A 21,820-nucleotide genomic window follows, 5' to 3' on the forward strand; every position below is an offset into this window, starting at 1 on the left:
TCATACTCCTCGGGCATGACAGAGAATATTCCTTTAAACCCAAAAATTTCAGGTTTGAAATAGTTTTTGGAACAGCAGAAAGAAAAAAAAAGCACAAGGCAGCCGCTCTTACTTAATTCAACTTAGAACATATTTTGGAAAAATGAAGGGATTGTGTTGGGTTTAGAATGTGTTTCTGTGCTGAAGGCAGGACACAAAGCCAGAACTGGCTTTCCCCATGGTGTCAGGGGGACATGAGCCCCAGCCGCCCTGCTCTGTCCCCACCTGGGGACAGTGCCATGAGGCAGAGCTCTGGAAATGGGTTTGTTCCATGGATTCTCGCTCGGGGAGCTGAGTGGCTGCAGCAGCACAGGCACTGCAGCTAAAATAGACTTGGCAGGTGTCCCGAAAGCAGCACAGAGGGGAGCTTGGCACAGCCAGGAATGAAGTGCCTATGAAATGATTCAAATCTACAACAATAATTCCTCTCGGTGAAAAAGCTTGGGATTTATTAACCTGAAGCATGGGTAAGGTCATTTGTCTAGGAAATCATTTGCTTTGCAAAATATTGTTGAGGTTTAAAGGCATTCAACCAGGCAGAACAAAGGCAATTTTTTTTTTTTTGTTGCTTTATTTGGAAACTGCTGAGGGAAGGGCCTAGCCTGGCAGCAGATTGCCAAAGAGCAGAAGACTGGGAATGCGAGTGTGGAGGTGGGGCTTTGCCTTGGCACTGCCACCCGTGACCCCACGAGCTCCTGAGTCAGCACCCAGCGGTGTTTCCCAGCAGAGCTGTGCCCAGGAATAGCCGAGTGTCCTCTGATCCCACAGCCAGGGCTCAGAACCTCTGCTGGGGACCCTGGGGCAGGCAGGGCCCTGCTGCCTTCCCAGGGTGGAGAGGACACAGCACCAGCCCCTCTGTAACCCAGATGTGCACGGAGAAAGCTGGAGATGGTCTGCTGGGTTTCCTGAAGACAAGATGTGTTGGTTTGCTCTATTTTGCACTTCTAAAAATTAGTGTATCTGTATTTGAGGCTCTGTCTTGACTAACTGTGGAGGTATGCTCCAGCTGATCCTCTCAGGACAAGACTATTGAACAAGTGCCTGTAAATAGAGGGGAATTTTCATCAGCTTTAAGGGAAAATACACAACATTAAACTATCTCATAATGAGAGGTGGTTCCAGACCCCATGGCTGTGGCCAGACATGCCTGATGTTCACACAAAGTTAGTATATTAGGCAGAGCAACAGAAATTATAATTTTACCATGTTTACTTAGGTCTGTCAGAGAAAATACACCAGAGCAGCATTTCAAACAGCACAGGGGAATGGTGAGAGAAGGAGGGGGAAGTGAAAAGGGACGTGTCATCAAAGCCGGCTGGATTCGCTCAGGAAAGGCCTCCTTTGGATGTGTGAGGTGTGGGTGTGTCTGTCAGCTGTGTCCCTGCTGTGGCTGGGCAGATTTATTCTGGGTGTTCCAAGATGGCCCAGCTGCCCCAGGGGCACCAGAGTTACTGGATTTGGGCTGTGCCAGCAGCTCTGCAGGGACACCAGCTGACCTTCCTGAATGCCATCGCCAGCCCAAAGGATGCTTCAAAGTGTCCTTTTCCTTCTGAAAATGAGTTCTGATTTCTCTGTCCTTGGGGACATCAGAACTTCCCTGTGTGCCTGCTCCTACCCTCAATATCTTCCCAAGGCAGCCCCGGAGTTTTGGCTTGCTGACCCCTCTCAATATGGCAATTGAAACAGAATTCCACAAAAATAATACCAAGCACCAGCTAAATTGAGATTTTTTTGTTGCTGTTTTGCTGCTCGGATTAATAGGAGCAAGGAAGCACAGTGCTGCTCATGGGAGCAGTCGTTTATCAGCCTTTCTGGCAAGTCTCTGCTTGACACAGCTGGGGCTCAGCCCTTTGAGCACACGGAGAATTCAGCTTCAGTCACAGCAGAGACACTGTGTGGATTCCATTGCATCAGGCCTGCTTCAGTCTGTCAGCACTTTGGGAAACCACAGGCTCTTTCCAGAAAGCAGTGGTAAAAATAAACATGTTATTTGTAGTTATTTGCATTGGGATGCATTTGGATCAGTATTTGCATGGGGAAGGGCGTAGCCAGCAGGTCAGGCAGTGATCCTGCCCCTTCTGCCCAACCCTAGTGAGGCACATCCCAAGTGCCGTGCCCAGTTCTGGGCTCCTCAGGACCAGAAAGCCAAGGAGCCACTGGAGAGAGAGGCCACAGAGTCCTTCTGGGACTGGAGCATCTCTGAGCTGAGGAGAGGCTCTGGCAGCTGGGCTGCTCAGGCTGCAGCAGGGAAGGCTGAGGGGGGACCCCGCCGAGCCGTGCAAATCTCCCCGAGGGCTGGCAGGGCCGGTGCCAGGGCCAGGACAAGGAGCACGGGCAGAGCTGAGGCACAGCGAGTTCAGCCCAGCGAGAGGAAGAAAAGAACTCGTGTGCATGGAGGGGCAGGGCCCTGGAGCAGCTGCCCGGGAGGGGCCGGGGTCTCCCTCTGCAGAGCCGTTCCGAGCCTGCGGGACCCGTTCCGGTGTGCCCGGCTCCCGGTGAGCCCGGGCCGGGGGGTCCCAGAGGCGCCGCAGGCCCAGCAGCTCCCGCCGGAGCCTCTCCTGAGGGAGCCGGAGCCGGGAGCGGCGGCCGGGGCGGGGCGGGGCTCACCTGAGGCCCCGCCCCGACGGCCCCGCCCCGACGGCCCCGCCCCGACGGCCCCGCCCCGACGGCCCCGCCCCGACGGCCCCGCCCCGATGGCCCCGCCCCGATGGCCCCGCCCCGATGGCCCCGCCCCGACGGCCCCGCCCCGACGGCCCCGCCCCGATGGCCCCGCCCCGATGGCCCCGCCCCGTTCCCGCCCCGCGGGTGCCGGTGCGCGGCTCGGCCGCCAGGTGGCGCAAGGAGCCGGCACCGCCCCCAGCCCGGCCCCGCCCTTCACAGGCAGGCCCCGCCCCTCCCGGTCGCGCCCCCGCCCCGTCCCACGCACGTGCCCGGTGGCGGGGCGGGGCGGTGACGTCACGCCCGGTGGCGGGGCGGGGCGGTGACGTCACGCCCGGCGGCGGCGGGCGCCCCGTGAGGTCACGGCGCGGCCCGGCCCGGCCCAGCGGCGCCGCCGGCGGGAGCATGGCCGAGCCCGGGGCGGCGGCGGGGGACGCGGCGGGGGCGCCGCCGCCGCGGGTGGGCGCGTGGGTGCCGGTGCTGGTGGAGCAGATGGTGAACGACACGCTGGTGGTGACGCTGAGCTGCGGGGAGCGCCGCTTCACCGGCGTGCTGCTGGACTGCTCCAAGAGGTGCGGCCGGGATGGGGGCACCGGGACGGTGGCGGGGAGCGGGGCCGCGCCGCCCCCGCGCCCTTTGTTCGGCCGGGCGGGACAAAGCGGCGAGGTCGGGACCGGCCCGGGCACAAAGCGGCGGGGGCGGGGGCGGAGCGGAGCCCCCGGGCCGGCCGGACCGGCCGCGGCCCGCACGTGGCCCCGGGGCCGGACCCCGGCCCTTCCGGCCGCCCGCTGCCCTCGCCGCCCTCTCTCCCCCGCCGAGCCCCCCGCGTGCCCGGCAGGGCCCCGGGGCCGGGCGGCGGTGCCGGCGGTGCTGCCGGGGGTCCCGCGTGGCCGCTGCCGCCCCGGCCCTGGCGCTGCCCGAGCTCTGCGGGGCCCGCGGGCTGCGGCTCCGCTCGGCGGGACCTCGTGCTCCCACCTGCCCCGGCTCTGGGGCGGCTGAGCTCGCAGCGGGGCTGGCACGGCTCTGCGCGGCCGGTAAGGCTCTCCGGGACAGGGCAGGCTCTCCGGAGCACGGCTGGCTCTCCGGGGCTGTACGCGGTGCTGGGCCGTGTTGCTGTGAGAAGCAGGTTTGGTGCTGCGTGGGAGCACAGCATCCTCACCTCTGATCCATCTTACGAGATGGAGCAGGAGTCCTGAGCTTCATTTTTGTCCTTTATTTAGTTTCACCTGGTATCACGGAAAATTGGAGTCAGATTTTCAAAGGCATTCGGGCACCTAATGCTGTGCAGAGTCCATAAACCCACCCTGGAGCCTGGGCCCAGCACGAGCGGTTGGTGTCCCTCGAGCTCCCTAAACCCGCTTTCTGCCTTCTCACATTTCAATTGTCTTCCTCTGCAGTGACAATTCTTTCACCTGTTTTTTCTTCACCCTAACCTTTCTCGATTATTTTTCTTCCTCTTGTTTCCTCCCTGTGCTCCTAGTGGGTCCAAGAACCCTGGGCGTTTTTCCCAGGCTGTGAGGCAGCTGTGCCGGCCGGTGCTGCCGCAGCCCTGCCGGTGGTGACACTGCTGTGTGCTGGGGAGGGCAGTGGGTGCCCTCCGAGCACTGGGGCTGTCCCTGCTGCTCAGGGCTCGATCTTTGGCCGTCCCCTGGCCGCATCCTGCCCGCGTGGCACAGCGCTGGCTGTGTGTGAGGCAGGACCCTGGGACTTGGAGCAAGCACTGCGGCCATCGCAGGTCTGGGGTGTGGCAGAGAGGAGAGATTTTGTTCGTCCTACAGCAGAGCACGGGAGTCGGCCCGGCAGTGACTGGAAGGTGAAGGTCAGGATGTGTCCCAAAGGCAGCAGGAATTTATCCACTTGGTGCTGAGCTTGGAGTGCCTGCAGTGGATGCGTGGCAGAGCTGTTTCTCCTCCTGCTGCTGCCTGGCTGATGGAGCCGTGTCCCACCAGCTTGTCCCTGTGCAGGGGTCCCTCATGCTCTGCCTGTACCCCCTGGGCAGTGAGATGGGGCTGGCAGGAGAGGAGCCACCAGAGCAGGTTGTTAGACCTGCATAGAAAGAGGAGATTACTTCAAAAAGGAAGGAAGGCCGGTATGGTGATTGTTCAGCTTTCTTTTGTGGTTTAAAGTGGTTTCAGCATCACACAGTAGATGGATGTGTTTTACTTAGTTGTAGCTGCTCCATCTCTGAAAGTGTTCAAGGTTAGCTTGGACAGGGCTTGGAGCAGTTTGTCTAGTGAAGGAGACCCCAGCCCAGGGCAGGAGAATTGGAACTGGATGATTTTTAAGGTCCCTTCTAACTCAGACAATCTGTAATGCCGTGTTTACTTGTCCTAAGCTGTAGTGAGTGCTGTGGGGAGCTGAGCAGGAGGAAGGCCTGCCACCTGAGCACCCAGGGCACCCTGGCCATCCAGGTCCCATCTGGACGCCTCTGGTGTTTTGCCACAAAGGCAGGTGCAGGTTAGAACCCTGAACTGCCCGTCCGGGTTTGCAAGGGCTCAGCGATGGGCAGCAGGACTGCCTGTGCCCTGTCTGTCTGTGCCTGTACCCATCCCTTGCCTGTGCTTGTGCTCTGTCTGCCTGTGCCCTACTCATGCCCTGCCTGTCCCCATGCCCTGCCTGTGCCTTGTCTGTGCCTGTGCCCTGCCTGTCCCCTGCCTGCCTGTCCCCTGTCTGTGCTTGTCCCCTGTCTGTGCCTGTGCCCTGCTCATGTTCTTCCTGTCCCCATCCCCTGCCTGCCTGTGACCATGCCCTGCCTGTGCCCTGTCTGCCTGTGTCCTGCCTGTCCCCATCCCCTGCCCTGTCTGTGCCTTGCCCTGCCTGTGCTCTGTCTGCCTGTGCCCTGCTCATGCCCTGCCTGTCCCCGTCCCCTGCCCTGCCTGTGCCCTGCCTGCCCCTGTGTCTTTAGGAATGGGGGTTGTAGGGAACACTCATGCCTGACCTTCCAGCTGCTGGGGAATTATTTGCAGAAAAAAGCGCTTGAGTCCCTCCTCTGCGTGTCCCTTCCTGCCCCAGCCTGGATGATGCAGCAGCACCAGGGCCTGCCCAGTGACTGGCAATTATTTGCTTACAATAAACTGGCTCTGCTCAAATTGAGCTCCATAGTGTACATGCTCAAGTAGAGATTTAAATGCTGTTACAGTTTTCTGATAACAAAATTTAATAGTTTTACTGCAATTGAGCTTTCATTAAAAGTTGGGTTTTAATTGTGCAGGGGTACAAATAAAGGAGGATGGCATCTCCCATGCCAAGCAGAGACTGGATTGAGGTAACCAAGTCCAGTTGGCTGCAGCTGCCCCAGAAAGGGGGATTACAAGCACGGTGAAATCCCATCAGCAGTATTTCCTGCTGCTTTAATCACAGAATCCCAGAATGGCTTGGATTGAAAGGGACCGTAAAGCTCATCCTGTTTTACCCATGCCATGGCAGGGACCCCTCCCACTGCCTCAGGAGCTCCAGCCCCAGTGTCCAGCCTGGCCTTGGGCACTGCCAGGGATCCAGGGGCAGCCCCAGCTGCTCTGGGCACCTGTGCCAGGGCTGCCCACCCTCCCCCTTGTTGAAAGGAGCAATTCCTTCACAGTATCCCATCCATCCCTGCCCTCTGGCCGTGGGAAGCCATCACCCCTTGTCCTGTCCTGGCAGCCCTGCTGAGAAGTTTCTCCCCATCTTTCTGAGAGGCCTCCCTGCTGAGCTGGTGCCTGGCACAGGCTGACAGCTGGGGAGGGCAGTGGTCTGGGCTCTGTGGGCACTTCGATGGCACAGAGGCCGTGTCCAGCCCCGTGGGGTTACAGGTTGCTGGTACATCAGTGCTACAGGTACAAACCATCCTGTGAATGAACATTTGGATGCTCCACTTCTGTCAGGTGAGGAGCTCTGGGCCTCTCTGGCAGGTTCAGTGACCTGAACAGGGGAGTGGGCTTGTATCTACATGAGGAGCAGTTTTCTGTTGTGACCAAGTCATGCAATCTCATTGCATAAAATAACCATAATTTATAGCCATCATCTCATTCAGAAATGGTCTCACTGTGTATTATGAATGGTGCTGACATCTCTGTCTGGCTGTACAGACTGTACTGGCTTTCTGGGTTGTCATTTCAAGACACCTACATTCTTGGTTGTCTCTGTTTAAAAAAAACCTCTTGGAACAAAAATATTTTGTTCCAAATTACGTGATTTCAACAGCTTAATCCTTTCCCAGTTAAACTGGCATTTAACAGCAAGTTGTTGCACTTTTTCAGTAATGAGGAAGGATTTTGGAGTCTTCTCTCCATCAGGAAACCCATGGCAGTGGCTTGTGGTGCTTTTGGCGAGAGGTGTGGAGCAGAGTGGATGCCTTCAGCTCCTCTCAGTGGTCTCTGCTAACACTTACTGAAGTGTCCACCTCTGTGATACCACCAAGACACTCCTCCCTTGCCTCAGGAAGGGTCCTTCCTTCTGGTGGTTGGAAAGAAAGCAATGGCTGGCAAGGAGGGGAATGGGACTGTAGCATCCAAAACCCACTGGTGTTTGGTCTGTACCTGTTCTCCATTGCTTTGTCTCTTCTTTGTGGCTCTCCTATGTAATATTTTGTTATTAAGAAGGTCCATGTGCTTCACTGATGGTGTGTTCGCTGCAGAAGTGTCTCTGCAAAGCCAAGGCAGGGGGCTTTGTCCAGTCAGAGTCAGTGTTTCAGGGCAGAATCTGTCCCAGTACTGTTAGTGTAATACTTCTAATGCCAGGCCAAGGGCACAAATTAATACATTTTAGAGACATGAATTGTGGTTGTGAGTTTTAGAATTTCAGAGGATTTGCTTTTGCCAATATCCAGGCAAGGTGCTGTGTCCAAGCCTTGGTGGCCTGTAAGGAGACCTGGCATTGAAGGACAGAGCATCATCACTGTTAACCCTGCTGTTCTGAAGGAGTCGTGGGTACCTTACCTTACCAAATACAGCTGAATATGGAGAGACTGGGGAAGAGGAGCAGAGCTGTGTCTCGGTGAATCTGTGCAAGTAATCCACCCAAGTCAAGGTGTTCAGGTTTAGAATGAAAAACTGGAAAATCAGCCCTGCATCTACAGTGAGAAGAGGGCAGTTTTATAGCTCTCTAGGCTAATCCGGATCACATCCCTCCTCCGGCCTTGCCAGCCTGCCTATGCAGTGAACTGATTTGTGGGATAAAACTTACAACTTCTTCGAGCAGAACTTTGTGTAAAAGTTCATAGAAATACAGGTTTTGATCCCTCTGCCTTTTCTGGGAGAAGGGTAGAGCACCTTGCTAGATGTCTGCACTGCTGTTATTTTTTTCAGTGGCAGAATTGGCTGCGTGATTTTAAAAGTCACGAGAAAGCGTTGAGTTCTCAGTGCTGAGGTTGTGGGATGGCGGGATCTTTTGGGCTCCCAGAGCAGCACCATTCAAAGCTCCTGACTCCGTTTCTTTCCCTCCCTGTCCTTCTCGCCCCGATTTAGGTCTGGATTGTTCTGCCTGCCGTCCTCCTTCCCCAGGCACGAGGACCCCCCCTCCGGCGCCCGCGCTAACGGAGCTGCTGACGGCGAGGTTGCCGCGCAGGGCGAGCCGGAGCCGCGGCCCGCCAAGGGCAGCGCCGAGGAGCCGGTGCCGCCGCTGCTGCCGGCGCCGGGCGGCCTGCCGCCCTTCCCTCCCTACTTCGAGGGAGCCCCGTTCCCCCGGCCGCTGTGGCTGCGGCACACCTACCACCAGTGGGTCCCGCAGCCGCCGCCACGGACTATAAAGAGGACGAGGAGGCGTTTGTCACGCAACAGGGACCCGGGCAGGCTCATCATGAGCACCATCAGGCTGCGGCCCAGGCAGGTGCTCTGCGAGAAGTGCAAGAACACGCTGAACCCCGAGGACGCCAGCGCGCCGCGGCAGAACGCCAAGACCAGGAGGAAGCTGAGCATTCAGGACAAGGAGCAGAAAAAGCACAGCGACTCTGACTACGTGGAGAAAAGGAACAAAAGAGAGAAGAGGGAGGATGACAAGTTTTCTGGGGAGCTGGTGCATCGAACGCCAGTTATAAAAATATCCTACAGTACTCCACAAGGGAAAGGTGAAGTGGTGAAAATCCCTTCCCGGGTTCATGGCTCAGTCAAACCGTTCTGTCCGGAACGAGTGCTGCAGAACGGAGCCGGGGACCAAGAGGAGAACGGGGACTCTGAACGGTGTCGAGAAACCAAATGTTTAATGGACAAGTCAGCAGGCAGCCAGCTTGCTTCCATTCCAAAACTGAAGCTCACGCGGCCAGTGCATTCCAGTGTGGATGTCCCACCCCCAAAGATACGGCTGAAGCCCCATCGCATCAACGATGGTCAGAGTGTTTCAATTTATAAGGCAGAACTGATTGACGAAATCAACGTCCTCCAGAACAGCGGGGAGTCTAATCCCGGAGTGTTTTACAATGATGAGTCCGCCGACAGAAGCTTGGCTGAGATATCTTCAGGCAGTTCAGGTGAAGATGATGACTTCAAAAGGTTTCCCCAGGGTAAAGATGGACACGATAACTTGGGTTTCCTCATGAATTACCGTAAAAGAAAAGCAGATTCTTCTAGTTTATCGGTGTGTAGCAATGACAGTCTAGATGAATCCAAGTCTTCTAGTTCAGAAGTGACATCACCAGAACTGTGTGACTTTTTGCCTGGTGATGATGCCTCCGTCTCTTCATCTTCAAAAGATGAGCGTAAAATTGTGCCACCGCTGACAGTCAGACTGCACACCCAGAGTGTGTCTAAATGCGTTACAGAAGATGGAAGGACTGTTTCAGTGGGGGATATTGTCTGGGGTAAAATTCACGGGTTTCCATGGTGGCCAGCACGTGTTCTTGACATAAACCTCAGCCAGAAGGAAAACGGGGAACCTTCGTGGCGAGAAGCTAAAGTGTCATGGTTTGGTTCTCCGACGACCTCGTTCTTGTCGGTTTCAAAACTCTCTCCTTTCTCGGAATTTTTCAAACTGAGGTTTAATCGCAAGAAGAAAGGCATGTACCGGAAAGCAATCACGGAAGCTGCGAAGGCAGTCAAGCACCTGACTCCAGAAATACGAGATCTCTTAACACAGTTTGAGACATAACTTTGCCTCCAGTATCAGGTGAGCAGTTGCTACACTAACAATTGCCATGAAAAGCCTCCCGATGCTTTTTTAATCTGTATTCCACTGTTTGTTTGCATTTGTTTTTCCATTAAATCTGAGATTGGCAATTGTGACATTTACATGCTTGGCTCTTAGTTGGTGGGGGTAATTTCAGAGGTGGTGAGAAGCTTAATTCCAAACTCTTTTGGGGACCATGGGAATTGGAGCCCCTGTTCCCAGAGGGAAATGCAGGCCAGGCAGGACACTGTGAGGAAGCAGCCTGTTCAAAGAACTGATAAACCTGTAGCTGTGTGCCTGGAAGACTAAAAAAGGATCCTGAAAGCTCCTAGGCTTTCAGTTTCCTTGGGTCAAAGAACTAAAACTTTCACTGGAATTAAGGTTACATTTTTCATATGTATGTGCTGGTGCCCAGCAATTACCTGTAACAGTTTAGGACCCCTTTGCTCCCCTCTTCTGATCCCTCTGGTTTGGATTTCTTACAAAGGCCCTTTATGGCTCCTCAAAATGATTGTACCAAAAAGTGTCTTTGTGCAGCAGCATTTCAATATCTCACACAATACTTGGGGTTTGGTTTTTACCTAAATTTTCACTGCTTCTCTGGGGAATGGCCTGGATCAAATGAAATTCCTTTGGGCTTCACATCTGAGTGAGGATATTTGGTGGGAATGAAATTGTGAGAGCTGATTCTTCATAATGGATGGGTTTCCCTTTCTCATCAGTCTGCCTGCAATGAAAATGTGGTACCTAAAAATACAGGATGTGGCATGACTGGGAATGCAAGTTTATGGGAAAATCCAGTGACTTGGATGAAACCTGGAATCATTTCACAACCTTTCAGTCATCACTGTCCAGACAAGAGCTCAGCTGTGATGGTGTTAGACAAGCAGGGGATTTAATTTTTTGTTGAAAAGCAGAGGTGTCACTGGGAAGAGCCTTGTGTCAAAGACCATGCTTTGTGTAGTGTGGTTTGTTACGTTGTCCCCTGAATGCTCTGCTCTGTTTCATGCTTGAAGGACTCTGTGTGAGCAAGCCAGCGCTGCTTCTCTGGAGTCTCTTCATTATCTGAACTGTCATAATGCAATGCGACTGGGATGGTCAGTGCTCATGTAATCCTGATGGGAAAATCGGACTTTTTTCACACCCTCTGTCATGGGACTACTTCACCCCTTGCTGGAGTGTGATGAAGGACCTGCTTTGCCTGGGTTATGGCTCCATCTCAGCAAGCCTGGCTGGAGTAAATAACCAGAGCATGGCATACTCATGCTGTGTACTCAGGGTGTCTGGACAACTGCAGCAGCAACATTTCAGCTTCCTTCTTGATCTTGCCCATAGAACTGCTGCTTAACTCTGCCTAAGGACTTTATTATATCAAGAGTGTTTGGATTGGACCCAAATTCCTATTAGCTAGATCAGGAGTATAAATAAACCTGCTGCCCAGAATGTACTGTCCTTGCCAGTGGAAGAGTCCTGGCCAATCCATGGCTCCTGTCTGGACAGTGCTTTGGTTAAAGGAGCAGCAAACTTCATCCTCTGAGCTGTCGTCGCTGTGTGAGTGAGCAGTTATGGACAAAGGTGATGAGTGTCACTGTCATTCCTGACATCTGTCCTTGCCCTTGTGACTCCGGGGCGGGCTGGCACGGCCCAGCTGCAGGAGAAGGGACAGCTCGAGGAGTCACCTGGAGCTCAGATCAGACCTTGGCTGTGCCTGTCAGCCCACGGGGACTGGGAGAGCTGTGGCCAAGAGGAGTCCTGGGCCCAGTGCAGAAGTGGAACGGGAGGATGCCTGCCCCCCACGTCGGCCTGCAGAGAACGCTGGCTGCTGGCCCCAGCAGGGGCTGGCCAGGATGGGGGCACGGGCTGCAGGGCAGGGCCTCGAGGAGGAGAGGAGCCCTTGCTCCAGAGACACAGTGGAGTCTGAGCTACAGGTACACAGCAGGTCTGTAAATGGGGGAAAGAAGAACATCTGGAGAACATGTGGATAAGCAAATGATGGATGGGATGGGATGGCCTGGATTAGACCAAAACTTTCCTTCCCTCTGTGCTCTTCAGCCAAACCTCTGCATGTGTATATGGTTATATACATTTAGCAGATAGCACTGTTTTGTTGGCCTCCTTCAGCTGCCTTTCCACAGGGGATTTCCTGCTTTACATGTCTGAGCTGAGCTGCCAGCACAGTCTGCCAGGCTGAAGACAGCATGACTGTTGGATAAGGAACTGCAAAACTAGAAAAGCAGAACTACACAACTGCCTGTGTTCCACATCACATTTACCTAGTTTCCCAACTAGATCAGCATGTCTGGAGTTTTGGTACATCACTTAAAAAACTGCTCATTATTTCAGAGAATTGTCTGTACCTAATTCTCTCCTTGCAGGAGCATTGAATATTGTTGCTTTCCTTGATTTTCCACAAGGTAGAGCTGAAAAGTTTCCTTCAGTGCTCATTCACTGTCCTTTCCCGAAGGATAGCATGAAAGGGTTTGGGCTGGAAGGGACCCTGAAGTCCATTCTGTTCCATCCCCTGCCGTGGGCAGGGATACCTTCCATATCCCAGGTGGCTCCAAGCCCCATCCAGCCTGGCCTCGGACACTGCCAGGGGTCCAGGGACAGCCACAGCTGCCCTGGATAACCTGGTAATTTCATGGGAGCACTGTAAAATCCATCATGCTGGGGCTTCTCCAGCAGTGGCACAAAGGTTTTTGTCATCAGGAGTCCATGAAGTGGCTTCAGCACTGACACCACTCATGCTAATCCTGGCCACAGCAGAAGTTTGTCACTGGTAACCCTTTCTATTGTAAAGTTTTCTGTCTTCTGGCATGTGATGTGTTCTGCAGAGGGTAGTTACTGGAAAAATGTACAAACACTGCAGGTCATTTGTGGATGCAGAAAACTGGAAAAAATGGATTTTTTTTTTTTTCTTTTAACTTGGTTTGAGTTGGAAAAGCTGGTAGGATCACTTCTTTTGTTACTGCTTTGTCCTTAGGGTTTCTTTGCACGGAAAGTACTAGTCAGGTAATGACAGGGTTTTAATTAAGTAAAACAAGTTTCTGGAAAAACAACAGGCAGAATAGCAGCCTGTAGAACTCAAACTTGTAAGACTTGGTTTAGAGAAGTGCCAGGAGAGACATGTCCACTCAGCATCTTCTGGGGCTGCTCTGTAGCTTCCCTGGCATGTGACACTAAGGAGCCAGCTCAAAGCACAAGGACAGCAGTTGCCCCTGGCTTGGAGTGACAGATCTTTGCCTTTCCCTTAAGGAAAGCCCAGCTGAGGCCGCGGAGGGGGAGCCAGGACCCTTGGGCTGGTGCCACACAGGTTTTATTGGGAATGAGCCGTGGCTGGGGCTGCTGCCTCAGCTGTGCCTCGGGCTGGGGCACAGGAGGAGGGAGACCTGTGTTTCCAAAGGCCTCCCTCCCTTCCCTGCACCAGCAGTGCATGGTGTGGTGGGATCAGGGCTTTACAAGGAACACGTGTTGCTCCAGCCCTGCTGTGTGGGGAGGCTGTCCCTGCAGGGGACTGATCTGCTGCTCCGTGATCCTCCTGAGCAGCTCCTCATGGCAGATGCCCTCTCCCTGCACACAGACATGCAGTAAACCTCTAGTAAAAACTGCTGGTAGGTTTTCATCCACATCTCTGCATGAAACAAGTTTACAAGATATATATTCCTTTCATTTTTCAGTCTGGAAAATCCTTTATTCTTCCTCTCTCTCCCCTGTCTCCAGGCTGTGACTGTGGAACCATTAAACTTGCAGATGCTGAAGGCTTTTATTTTAAGTGCTATGAGCTTAATAGACCCTCAGTGTCAGTACATCAAGCCATCTATCACACTGCTGCTCTGTGCAGCAAACTCAGAGCTGGCTGCATGCTCACTGTCTATAGAAACCACTAATATAAAACCTGGAATACCACGTTGTGACTTCACCTTCAAAGGTCTTCGGGGCTCTTTGTGTCCATCCAGCCAGTGCTGCTGCCAGCAGCTTGTGAAGCAGCATAAATCACTCCTCTTTTCCTCTTACCTCCACTCTTCTGCTCTACCAGAAGAGTAGAGCCTCCTCTCTTCTGCTTACCTGGCTATAAAGTGATGGGAATGATTGGTGTGATAGCTGTATTTTCTAACACTTCTGCCTGGTCACATGGAATATTTCAGCACAGAAGATGAATGCTGGAGATTTTTCTTGACCTGCTTTCTAGATGCTCCAGTCCACTAAAACCAGGCATCCAACTTAATTACTGTTTCACAGTCTTCCTGCTTGGAAGTGAGCATCTCTGCATGCTAATACCAGCTGGGAGCAGAAGTCCAGAACAGACTGCTGCATTTTTGTGTGCCCAGCGCCGACGGCTGGAGCTGCACGTGGGTGCCATCCTGCTGATCTGCACTTGCCTGCTGTGCCCAGGGGCTGCCCTTGGGGACACCCAGCTCAGTGCTGCCCTGTCCTGCCAGCCGTGGCCCCTCTCACCCACTCCGCTCCCAGGCGTTTTCTTTGGAAATGCCACCGGGCTGTACATTGGGCTATTTCTGACTGCACCTGCACCAGTGCCCAGCAATGCACTTGGGTTTCAGAGCTGGAACTCCAGCTGCTGGAGGAGACTGCATCCCCCAAGGGCTCAGCACCTCCTTTGGAGCACGGCGAGCTGCTCCTGGGCTCCCAAGGGCTCAGCACATCCCTTGGCAGCACAGTGAGCTGCTCCTGGGCTCCCAAGGGCTCAGCACCTCCCTAGGAGCACAGTGAACTGCTCCCGGGCTCGGGGTCTCCAGGCTCCGGCCAGAGCTTCAGCCCCCGCTGGCTGTGCTGGCTGAGCGTGCCCACGGTGGGCTGGCAGGTGGGTGTCCCCAGCAGTGTCACCAGCCCACAGCGCACCCAGTGCCCCTGGGATCCACACAGGATGGAGGGCTGTGCAGGGTCTCAGGGCAGGAAATGGGAGAGATGTGCGGACAAAGATCCTGAAAGTTGGTTTCTCTGAAAATTTACAAATAAAGTAAAAACGGAATTTCTGTATGTTTTCCTGAATTGTCTCTATTTTCTTGTTTGGGTTTTGAACTCAGGTGGAGATGTCCGAATTGCAGCTACAATTCCCCTTTTCCCAGCAAGCATGGGGAGCAGCAGGGTGGGAGCCAAGGGCCACCCAAGGGAGTTCTCTGGTGTCCCAGGCAGTGCTTGGAGCTCGTCCTGCCCCTGTGGTGCTTGAGCAGGCATTTGTACAGTATTGAGCACCTGCAAGGTGCACTTACAGAAAGGCTACTTTCCAAAAAGGAATAGGGGATTTTGGGAAACTTGGTGGTAGCTCTGTGTAGGGAAGGGTGTGTGTGCCCTTCAGGTGAGGAGCAAACAGCATCTTCACACAGCAGCCAGGACCTTAACACTGCATGTGCCATGCAGCTGCTTGGCTCCTGGGGCTGCCTGGCACAATGGGTGACACAAACTGTACAATCACAGACAGGTTTGGGTTGGAAGATACCTTAAAGATCATTTTGTTCCACCCCCTGCCATGGCCAGGGACACCTTCCACTATCCCAGGTTGCTGCAAGCTGCATTCAGCCTGGTGTTGAACAATTGAATACTTCTCATTTTCATGTTCAGGTGTGAAAGGTAGGACTTTGATCCCAAACATTGATGTGAAGGCTCTTAATGTTGAAAAACATGCAAGCTGTTGTTTTTCAGCCTGTGTGTGTTCTGTTTTATCCATGAGTTGCCATCGGTGGTGCTGGCATCAAGGTGAGCAGGAGTGTGTTGGCTGAGACAAGCTCTGCTGCTGCCTGTGAAAGGCTTACGGAGCTGCTCCTCTGTCAGACCAGATGAGCACGAGCTGGGATACACTGGTTTTGGCCAGGGTACAATTAGCTTTTTCACAGTGATTGATTTAGGGCTGCATTTTGGCTTTGTGCTGAACACAGGGTTGATAAAATAGAGGTGTTTCTTTTATAGCTGAGCAGGACTTGCACAGACCCATGCTGGGGAGGGAGCTGAGGGTGTGTGGGAGGCTGGGAGGGGACACAGCCAGGACAGGTGACCCCAACTGGCCCAAGGGCTACCCCAGTCCATACAATATCATACTTAGTATATAAAGTGGGGGGAAGAAGGAGGAATGGGGGACATTTGGAGTGATGACATTTGTTTTCCCAAGTCACAGTTAGAGATGATGAGGCCTCGTTCTGGAGGTAGCTGAAGACATGCCTGCCCATGGAAGCAGGGATTTAATTTCTTAGGCAAAAGCTTTTGCCTTCCCTGTTGTCTGTCTCAACTTGAGTTCTCCAGCTTTTGTGCTTCTAGGTCTCTTCCCAGTCCCGCTGGTGGGGGAGGGAGCAAGCGGCTGCAAGGTTCTTGGCTGCTGGATGGGGTTATCCCACCACATGGGGCCTGGTTTATTTTATTAAATCTGCTGGCTGCAGCTGTTCTGTGTGCTGTCTCTACCTGTACAGAACACACGGGCTCTGCATTAGCCAGATAATGAACTCTGCCCATCCTGAGATTACGTGCAGCTGAAATAGGCTTCTGCTGTCTGGCAGCAAGGGCACAGATGGGGCTTAGTGCCCTTGCTCCTGGAGGGCTCATGCTCGTCACGTCTCCAGCCCTGTGCCCCACGGCTGCAGCTCTTCTGCCAGCTGCGAGCGCTCTCCTGCTTCTCCGGGGGCTCTGTGGGGCAGAGCAGGGCCAGGAGCAGCAGGACCCTGCCACGTGCACGGTGACAGTGTCCCTCTGGCTGTGGCTCCTGCCCGCCCCAAGGTGCCCGTGGGCAGCCGCACAGTTCCCCTCCCTGCAGATGCCCGTGCAGGTGAAGGTGACCTCAGCTGAGTGCCAGGTGCCAGGGAGGCTCCCTGGTGCCAGAGCTGTTCCACATGAGCCTGTTGGTGTCCTCCTGGCTGTCACTGCCCGCTGGCCCTGGCAGGGAGGAGCTGGGCAGGTGGCAATGAAGCTCTTCCCATTAAGCTGATGAATTTCTAGAGGAGCAAATGCCTTCACTGACGTAGCAGTTCCTGTTTCAGCTGCAACAGTCCGTGCTGAACGGGATCAGCCAGCCTGAGTTTCTTTATGAAGTATATTTCCTGTGTGCTCTCTGCAGCTAAAGAAATGAATTGTAGCAAATTACTAGTTTGAGTTGCCTTGTGAGTGATGACTTGCTCTGTTTTGATGCACGCCAATAACCTGAGCCATTTACTCATGTGGAAAACAGTCCTTTCCAAAGGCAGAAACCCTCAGTGCAGGATTTGTCATAGCAATTCTTGGATGAGGGAGTTTGGGAGCTCCAGTGTTGGAGAATGTAGTTGCCAGCCTGCTCAAGTCAGCTGGATTCTGGTGCCTTGAGAGCTGGAGACAGTTCCAAAACCTCATCCAGCGGGCCAGAGATGGGGATCCCAGCTGCCACCCTTTCCTTCCTCCTGCAAGGGGAAGGCATGGGAAGGAAGGACTTCACCAGCTGGCTGCTAGCAGCATTCTCTGCATTTCCCCCAAGGAGGGATGGCTGGAAAAACACTGATTTAGTGATGCTCAATTACAGCCTGCTGTTAATTGCTTTATGAGTAGAAAATAATCCTCAGAATAAGCTGAGGATTTGGTATACTTGGGGTGCTGCAGCCTCCAAAGATAAAATTGTCTTCTGCACTCTGCTGCTGCTGCTCAGTCTGGATTTATGAATGGCTTTATTTGATCCAAAACTTCATTTTTTTTTAATTATGAGCAAGCACATGGCTTCAGGGGAGGTGCCTTGGCTCTCCTTTGGACACCCAGCTTAGCACTCAGGCTGTCCTGAGTCAGCCCACGGGCATTGTGTTAGTTACACATGTTAGCTGCCCCGTGCTGAAGTGGGTTTTTAAATGGAAATTTCTGAAGCATCCAGGGATGAAGTGAGAGTGTAGGAGGGACTGTCACTGCAGCTCCTCTTGGACACGTGAGAGCTGCTGTGCACAGACGCCAGGTCTCTCCCCTGGGTGGCATTGCCCCTCGAGCCTGGCTGCAGAGCTGGGCAGGTGCAGGTGCCCACCCGGGCACAGGGACCGAGCGCGTGCCAAGCCTCCAGCGTGCCAAAGCTGCTCTGTTGCTGGCAGCCCTGGCTTTCTGCTCCTACAGAATCCCTGATATTTGCCTCAGGTAGTTCCCGGAGCAGCTGAGGTTTGGCCTCAGTGCCTGTCTCCATGGAGGAGCCCCATCTGCCCTGGCCATGGCAGGACCCTTCCCTGGGACCTGTTTGGCATGGTACTTCTGGTGTGATTCTTTTTTCCCCACAGTGAGGAATCCCAAAGAATCCAACCACTCGAGGGCTTGCTGTTACCTCCTCAGCCAGGAAATGCATTTTTTTCCTGTTTAGACAAGATCTTCTCTAAAGGGTCAGTGCTTTCAAAGCCACTTGAGGGATATTGTTCCAGGTCCCTGGGCCTCAGGAAGGCTTTCCTAGGTGTAAGGTGATAAACCAGCAAGTGAGATTGTTGTGTGTTCTTGAAAGTCTCTCTGTTCATCAGAAGACAAATAGATTCTTCTGCAAGATTAGGAATGAATTTATACTCTGTTGGCTGCAGGTAATGGAGCCCTGGGGTGAGACCTCCCAGTTTCTGCCCAATGCTGAAAGAGTGTGTGAAACCTGATTGCAGCCTTTCTTTGGAATACAGCTTTTGAGACAGATGTTCCTGGGTACTGAATCAGCTTTTTGCATTCTGCATTGTGTAGGCAATGCTGAGGATCGTTCTGGATGCTGAATCTGAGCGAATCAGTGTCACTTTGGGTCCCCTGCCTGCAGAAGCAGTGCTGCTGCCATGTCAGCAGCTTTGGAGATGTGATCCTCTTCCTGTGTTTGGTGTTCTTGGTTCATTGTGCTCTGTATGTCACAGACCTCAACTGGGGGTGGTTTGAAGGTTTCTGATCTGCTCTTCTGTGGTGCTAATGCTGTGTGCCAGGAGCACAGATCCATGCTGGTGTCTCCTGCACTTCCGGCTGAGCTGGAGGTGATGTGGTTAGTGTGGCACAGACTTAGGGCTGGTCACATCCTTGTGCTGCTGGAGCTGCATTGTGCTGGGAGCGAGGTGCAGTGGTGCTTCTGCAGCTGCTCAGGGGGAGTGGAGGTGTCCATGCCGTTCTCTCCCTTGGTTCTGTTCTTCACTTGAAGGAAGAGGATTTTCCCCTTGAACTCTTCCAGGGCTTCCATGCTGTAACTTGGTCTCCAGGGCCAGTGCAAGTCCCTCCTGCAAGCAGGGTGCCGGTGAGGACACCCCTAGTTTTTGTCAGGCATATTGCTCTCCAGGAGTTGCTCCTTTCCCAGGTCATCAGCCCTGAGCTCAGGGCACTGGTGGCTGCTGCAGGGGCTGGTGCCAGCAGTGCAGCCAGGCACTGCGGCTGGGTTACTGCAGCTGGGCACTGCAGCTGTGTTTCTGCAGCCGGGCACTGCAGCCCGGCACTGCAGCCGGGCACTGCAGCTGTGTTACTGGAGCTGTATTCCTGCAGCCAGGCACTGCAGCTGGGGCACTGGAGCTGTGTTCCTGCAGCCAGGCACTGCAGCCGGGGCACTGGAGCTGTGTTCCTGCAGCCAGGCACTGCAGCCAGGCACTGCAGCTGGGGCACTGCAGCTGTGTTACTGGAGCTGTGTTCCTGCAGCCAGGCACTGCAGCTGGGGCACTGCAGCCGGGCACTGCAGCTGTGTTACTGGAGCTGTGTTCCTGCAGCCGGGCACTGCAGCCAGGCACTGCAGCTGGGGCACTGCAGCTGTGTTCCTGCAGCCGGGCACTGCAGCCAGGCACTGCAGCTGTGTTACTGGAGCCGGGCACTGCAGCCAGGCACTGCAGCTGGGGCACTGCAGCTGTGTTACTGGAGCTGTGTTCTGCAGCCGGGCACTGCAGTCAGGCACTGTGGCCGGGCACTGTGGCCAGGCACTGCAGCCATAGTCAGCAGCTTGAGCTCTTACAGGTACTTAGAAAAGCTTCTGTAGGGCTGCTCTCAAGGGGAGAATAATCCTATTTTGTAGATTGTCTTCAGAAAGTGGAGGCAGATGTTCTTCACGTGGTGCGCTCCGTGGGGACTTGTGGCGGATTAACCTACAGTAACCCACCCGAACAGGGACTCCAGAGTCTTTAAGCCACACTGGTGATTTATTATCATCACCGAAACTCATATCTTGTTGGTCTTGGGGAGAATTCCCAGTGTTACTTTAGGTTTGTTAGCCTGACAGCTTTCTTTCTTCCCGATTTGCAGGCACTGCTGGCAGTGCCTGCTGGGCCAGCCGGGAGCAGGAGAATTCCTGGCTGTATTTAGAGGGAAGCCAGCATGTGCCTGGCTGCTGTCACAGTAACCTCTCCCTGTCTGGCTTTCTTCAAGGTACCAGAAGACGAGCACAGCTGTTCTCCTAGAGGTCACCGAGTCTGCAGCGCCGGCCGCGCTCCCGGGAGCAGCAGGGCCGCGTGCAGGGCGAGGAGGAGGCTCCTGGCACAGCGCTGGCCTGCCACCGGCACAGGTGATGGGCACCGGGACCTGGCCTGCCACCGGCACAGGTGACGGGCACCGGGACCTGGCCTGCCACCGGCACAGGTGACGGGCACCGGGACCTGGCCTGCCACCGGCACAGATGACAGGCACCGGGACCTGGCCTGCCACCGGCACAGGTGACAGGCACCGGGACGTGGCCGGGGAGCTCTGCTGTGAGGCGGGGAGGGCTTAGGACATCTTACCTGGAACAAGAATTTGACAGTCGGACGGCAATGAACTAGGAGAACAGCCAAAACCACAACTCGGAATGTATTTATTACTTCAAAGTTAGCTATTCTTGATAAAATTCCCCAGATTATTGCTGCTGCTTATTTTACTTACAGATTTCACACACTTGTTAATTTTAAAGCTACCGAACTTTTATTCAATACTGTACTCTGAGAAATGTAATTGGGTCAGGACATGCAATAGAATGAAATCATTGTAGTGTCTTAAGTACAATGGACTCACTTTGTGTCTATTAAACCTTGGAAGATGTGCAACACTCAGTGGTGTGGCTCTCCTTGCATGCTGAAGCTTCCTCGTGTTGTTCACTGCAGAGCAGGAGAATCGGTGGTTTCAGGTACATGAACAAGCAGTGCTGGGGACTTGGATGCCCTTGGGTCCTACCCCTGTGCTTTCCCAAGTCTCCTGGAGGAGCAGCACAGCCTGGGCCTGCCCCTGCTGCCTGCAGAGGGGTTGTGCTGAGCTGCTGGCTCCAGCCAGGGAGGGAATCTGTGTTCAGAACTGAACGTGAACATGCACATGAGCATGAAGTTGTATGTTCACACTCCGTGAGTCTGATTTAAGGCCCTTTGAACATGTTGACAGAGGGGTCCTCTCTTTACCCTCAACCAAGGGGTGATGCACAGTTCTAAACCAGCAACCAGCTTTTTTTGCCAAATTCAAACGGTTCACAAACTGAAGTATGGACACGATTTTGGAACTGTATCAGTTCATTTTCTGGGCTTGTGTTAGTCTGCCCTTTCCTTGGATTCCCTCAGTCCAGAGACATTAATTTGAGGTGATCTACTGCTTCTGGTGCTGGAGAAGGCAGTTCAGGGTGTCCCTGCTCAGTACAGTGTTGCCTGGCTGTGGGAGGTTGCCTCAGAGCTGCAGGATCTCTGCTCTGATCCTGTTCTGTCAGCTGGATGTGCTGCAGCAAGCAGGGATGAGCTCTGGCTGAGCTAGAGCGAGCGGGTCGGAAATGACACAGGCTGGTGTTTTCCTGGTTTGTGCTGGTTCACACTGTGGTCTTTGAATGTCAGCAAGAGAGGGCAGAGCTTCCCGTTTCAGCAGCTAAGTGTCACGGGGGGCTCAGCACAAAACCCTTCTGCTGAGCCTCAGCCCAGCCCTCACTGGGTGAGATCTGCATCCCTCAGAACAGCAGGAAGGCTGTGGTGTAGAACAGGAGATGTTGAACCAGGACAGCAGCTTCCCAAGGCCCATTTTGGTCACCTCTGCAAACAAATCAATGAGCTTCCTGTTTTCCAAAAATAAGTGCAAGAAGGACAGCAGTATCTAGCGGGAGATGTGTTCCTGCACCTTGTGTGAAGCCTTTGTGCAGTGGGTGTTTACCCAGGCTGGCAGAGGTGCTCCTGTGCTGGGA

At 54.1% G+C, this 21,820-nt stretch overlaps 1 protein-coding gene across 2 annotated transcripts; it reads left to right on the forward strand.

Annotated features, from left to right (window-relative positions):
• The first annotated feature begins 3,015 nt into the window (after positions 1–3,015).
• PWWP2B (PWWP domain containing 2B) lies at positions 3,016–20,720 on the forward strand. 2 transcript variants are annotated; one of them, XM_085583033.1, is made up of 3 exons: positions 3,016–3,269; positions 8,139–9,771; positions 20,065–20,720. In XM_085583033.1, the coding sequence occupies exons 1-2, from the start codon at positions 3,103–3,105 to the stop codon at positions 9,751–9,753; spliced, it is 1,782 nt and encodes a 593-aa protein (XP_085439159.1). In that variant the 5' UTR covers positions 3,016–3,102; the 3' UTR covers positions 9,754–9,771; positions 20,065–20,720. The 2 variants fall into 2 exon arrangements, with proteins under 2 accessions (XP_085439159.1, XP_085439160.1); XM_085583034.1 differs by lacking the exon at positions 20,065–20,720 and adding an exon at positions 10,494–14,766 and having other exon boundaries at positions 3,088–3,269.
• Positions 20,721–21,820: the final 1,100 nt, after the last annotated feature.

The sequence above is a fragment of the Lonchura striata genome, chromosome 6, assembly GCF_050655825.1.
Source record: "Lonchura striata isolate lonStrDom1 chromosome 6, ASM5065582v1, whole genome shotgun sequence".
NCBI classification, from domain to species: domain Eukaryota; kingdom Metazoa; phylum Chordata; class Aves; order Passeriformes; family Estrildidae; genus Lonchura; species Lonchura striata.

What these genes read in the sequence shown, in the direction of transcription:
- PWWP2B (XM_085583033.1), top strand. Translation starts at nt 3,103, where the DNA reads ATGGCCGAGCCCGGGGCGGCGGCGGGGGACGCGGCGGGGGCGCCGCCG. An exon ending in CTGCTGGACTGCTCCAAGAG is followed by an intron (nt 3,270 to 8,138) that starts GTGCGGCCGGGA and finishes GCCCCGATTTAG; the next exon opens with GTCTGGATTGTTCTGCCTGC.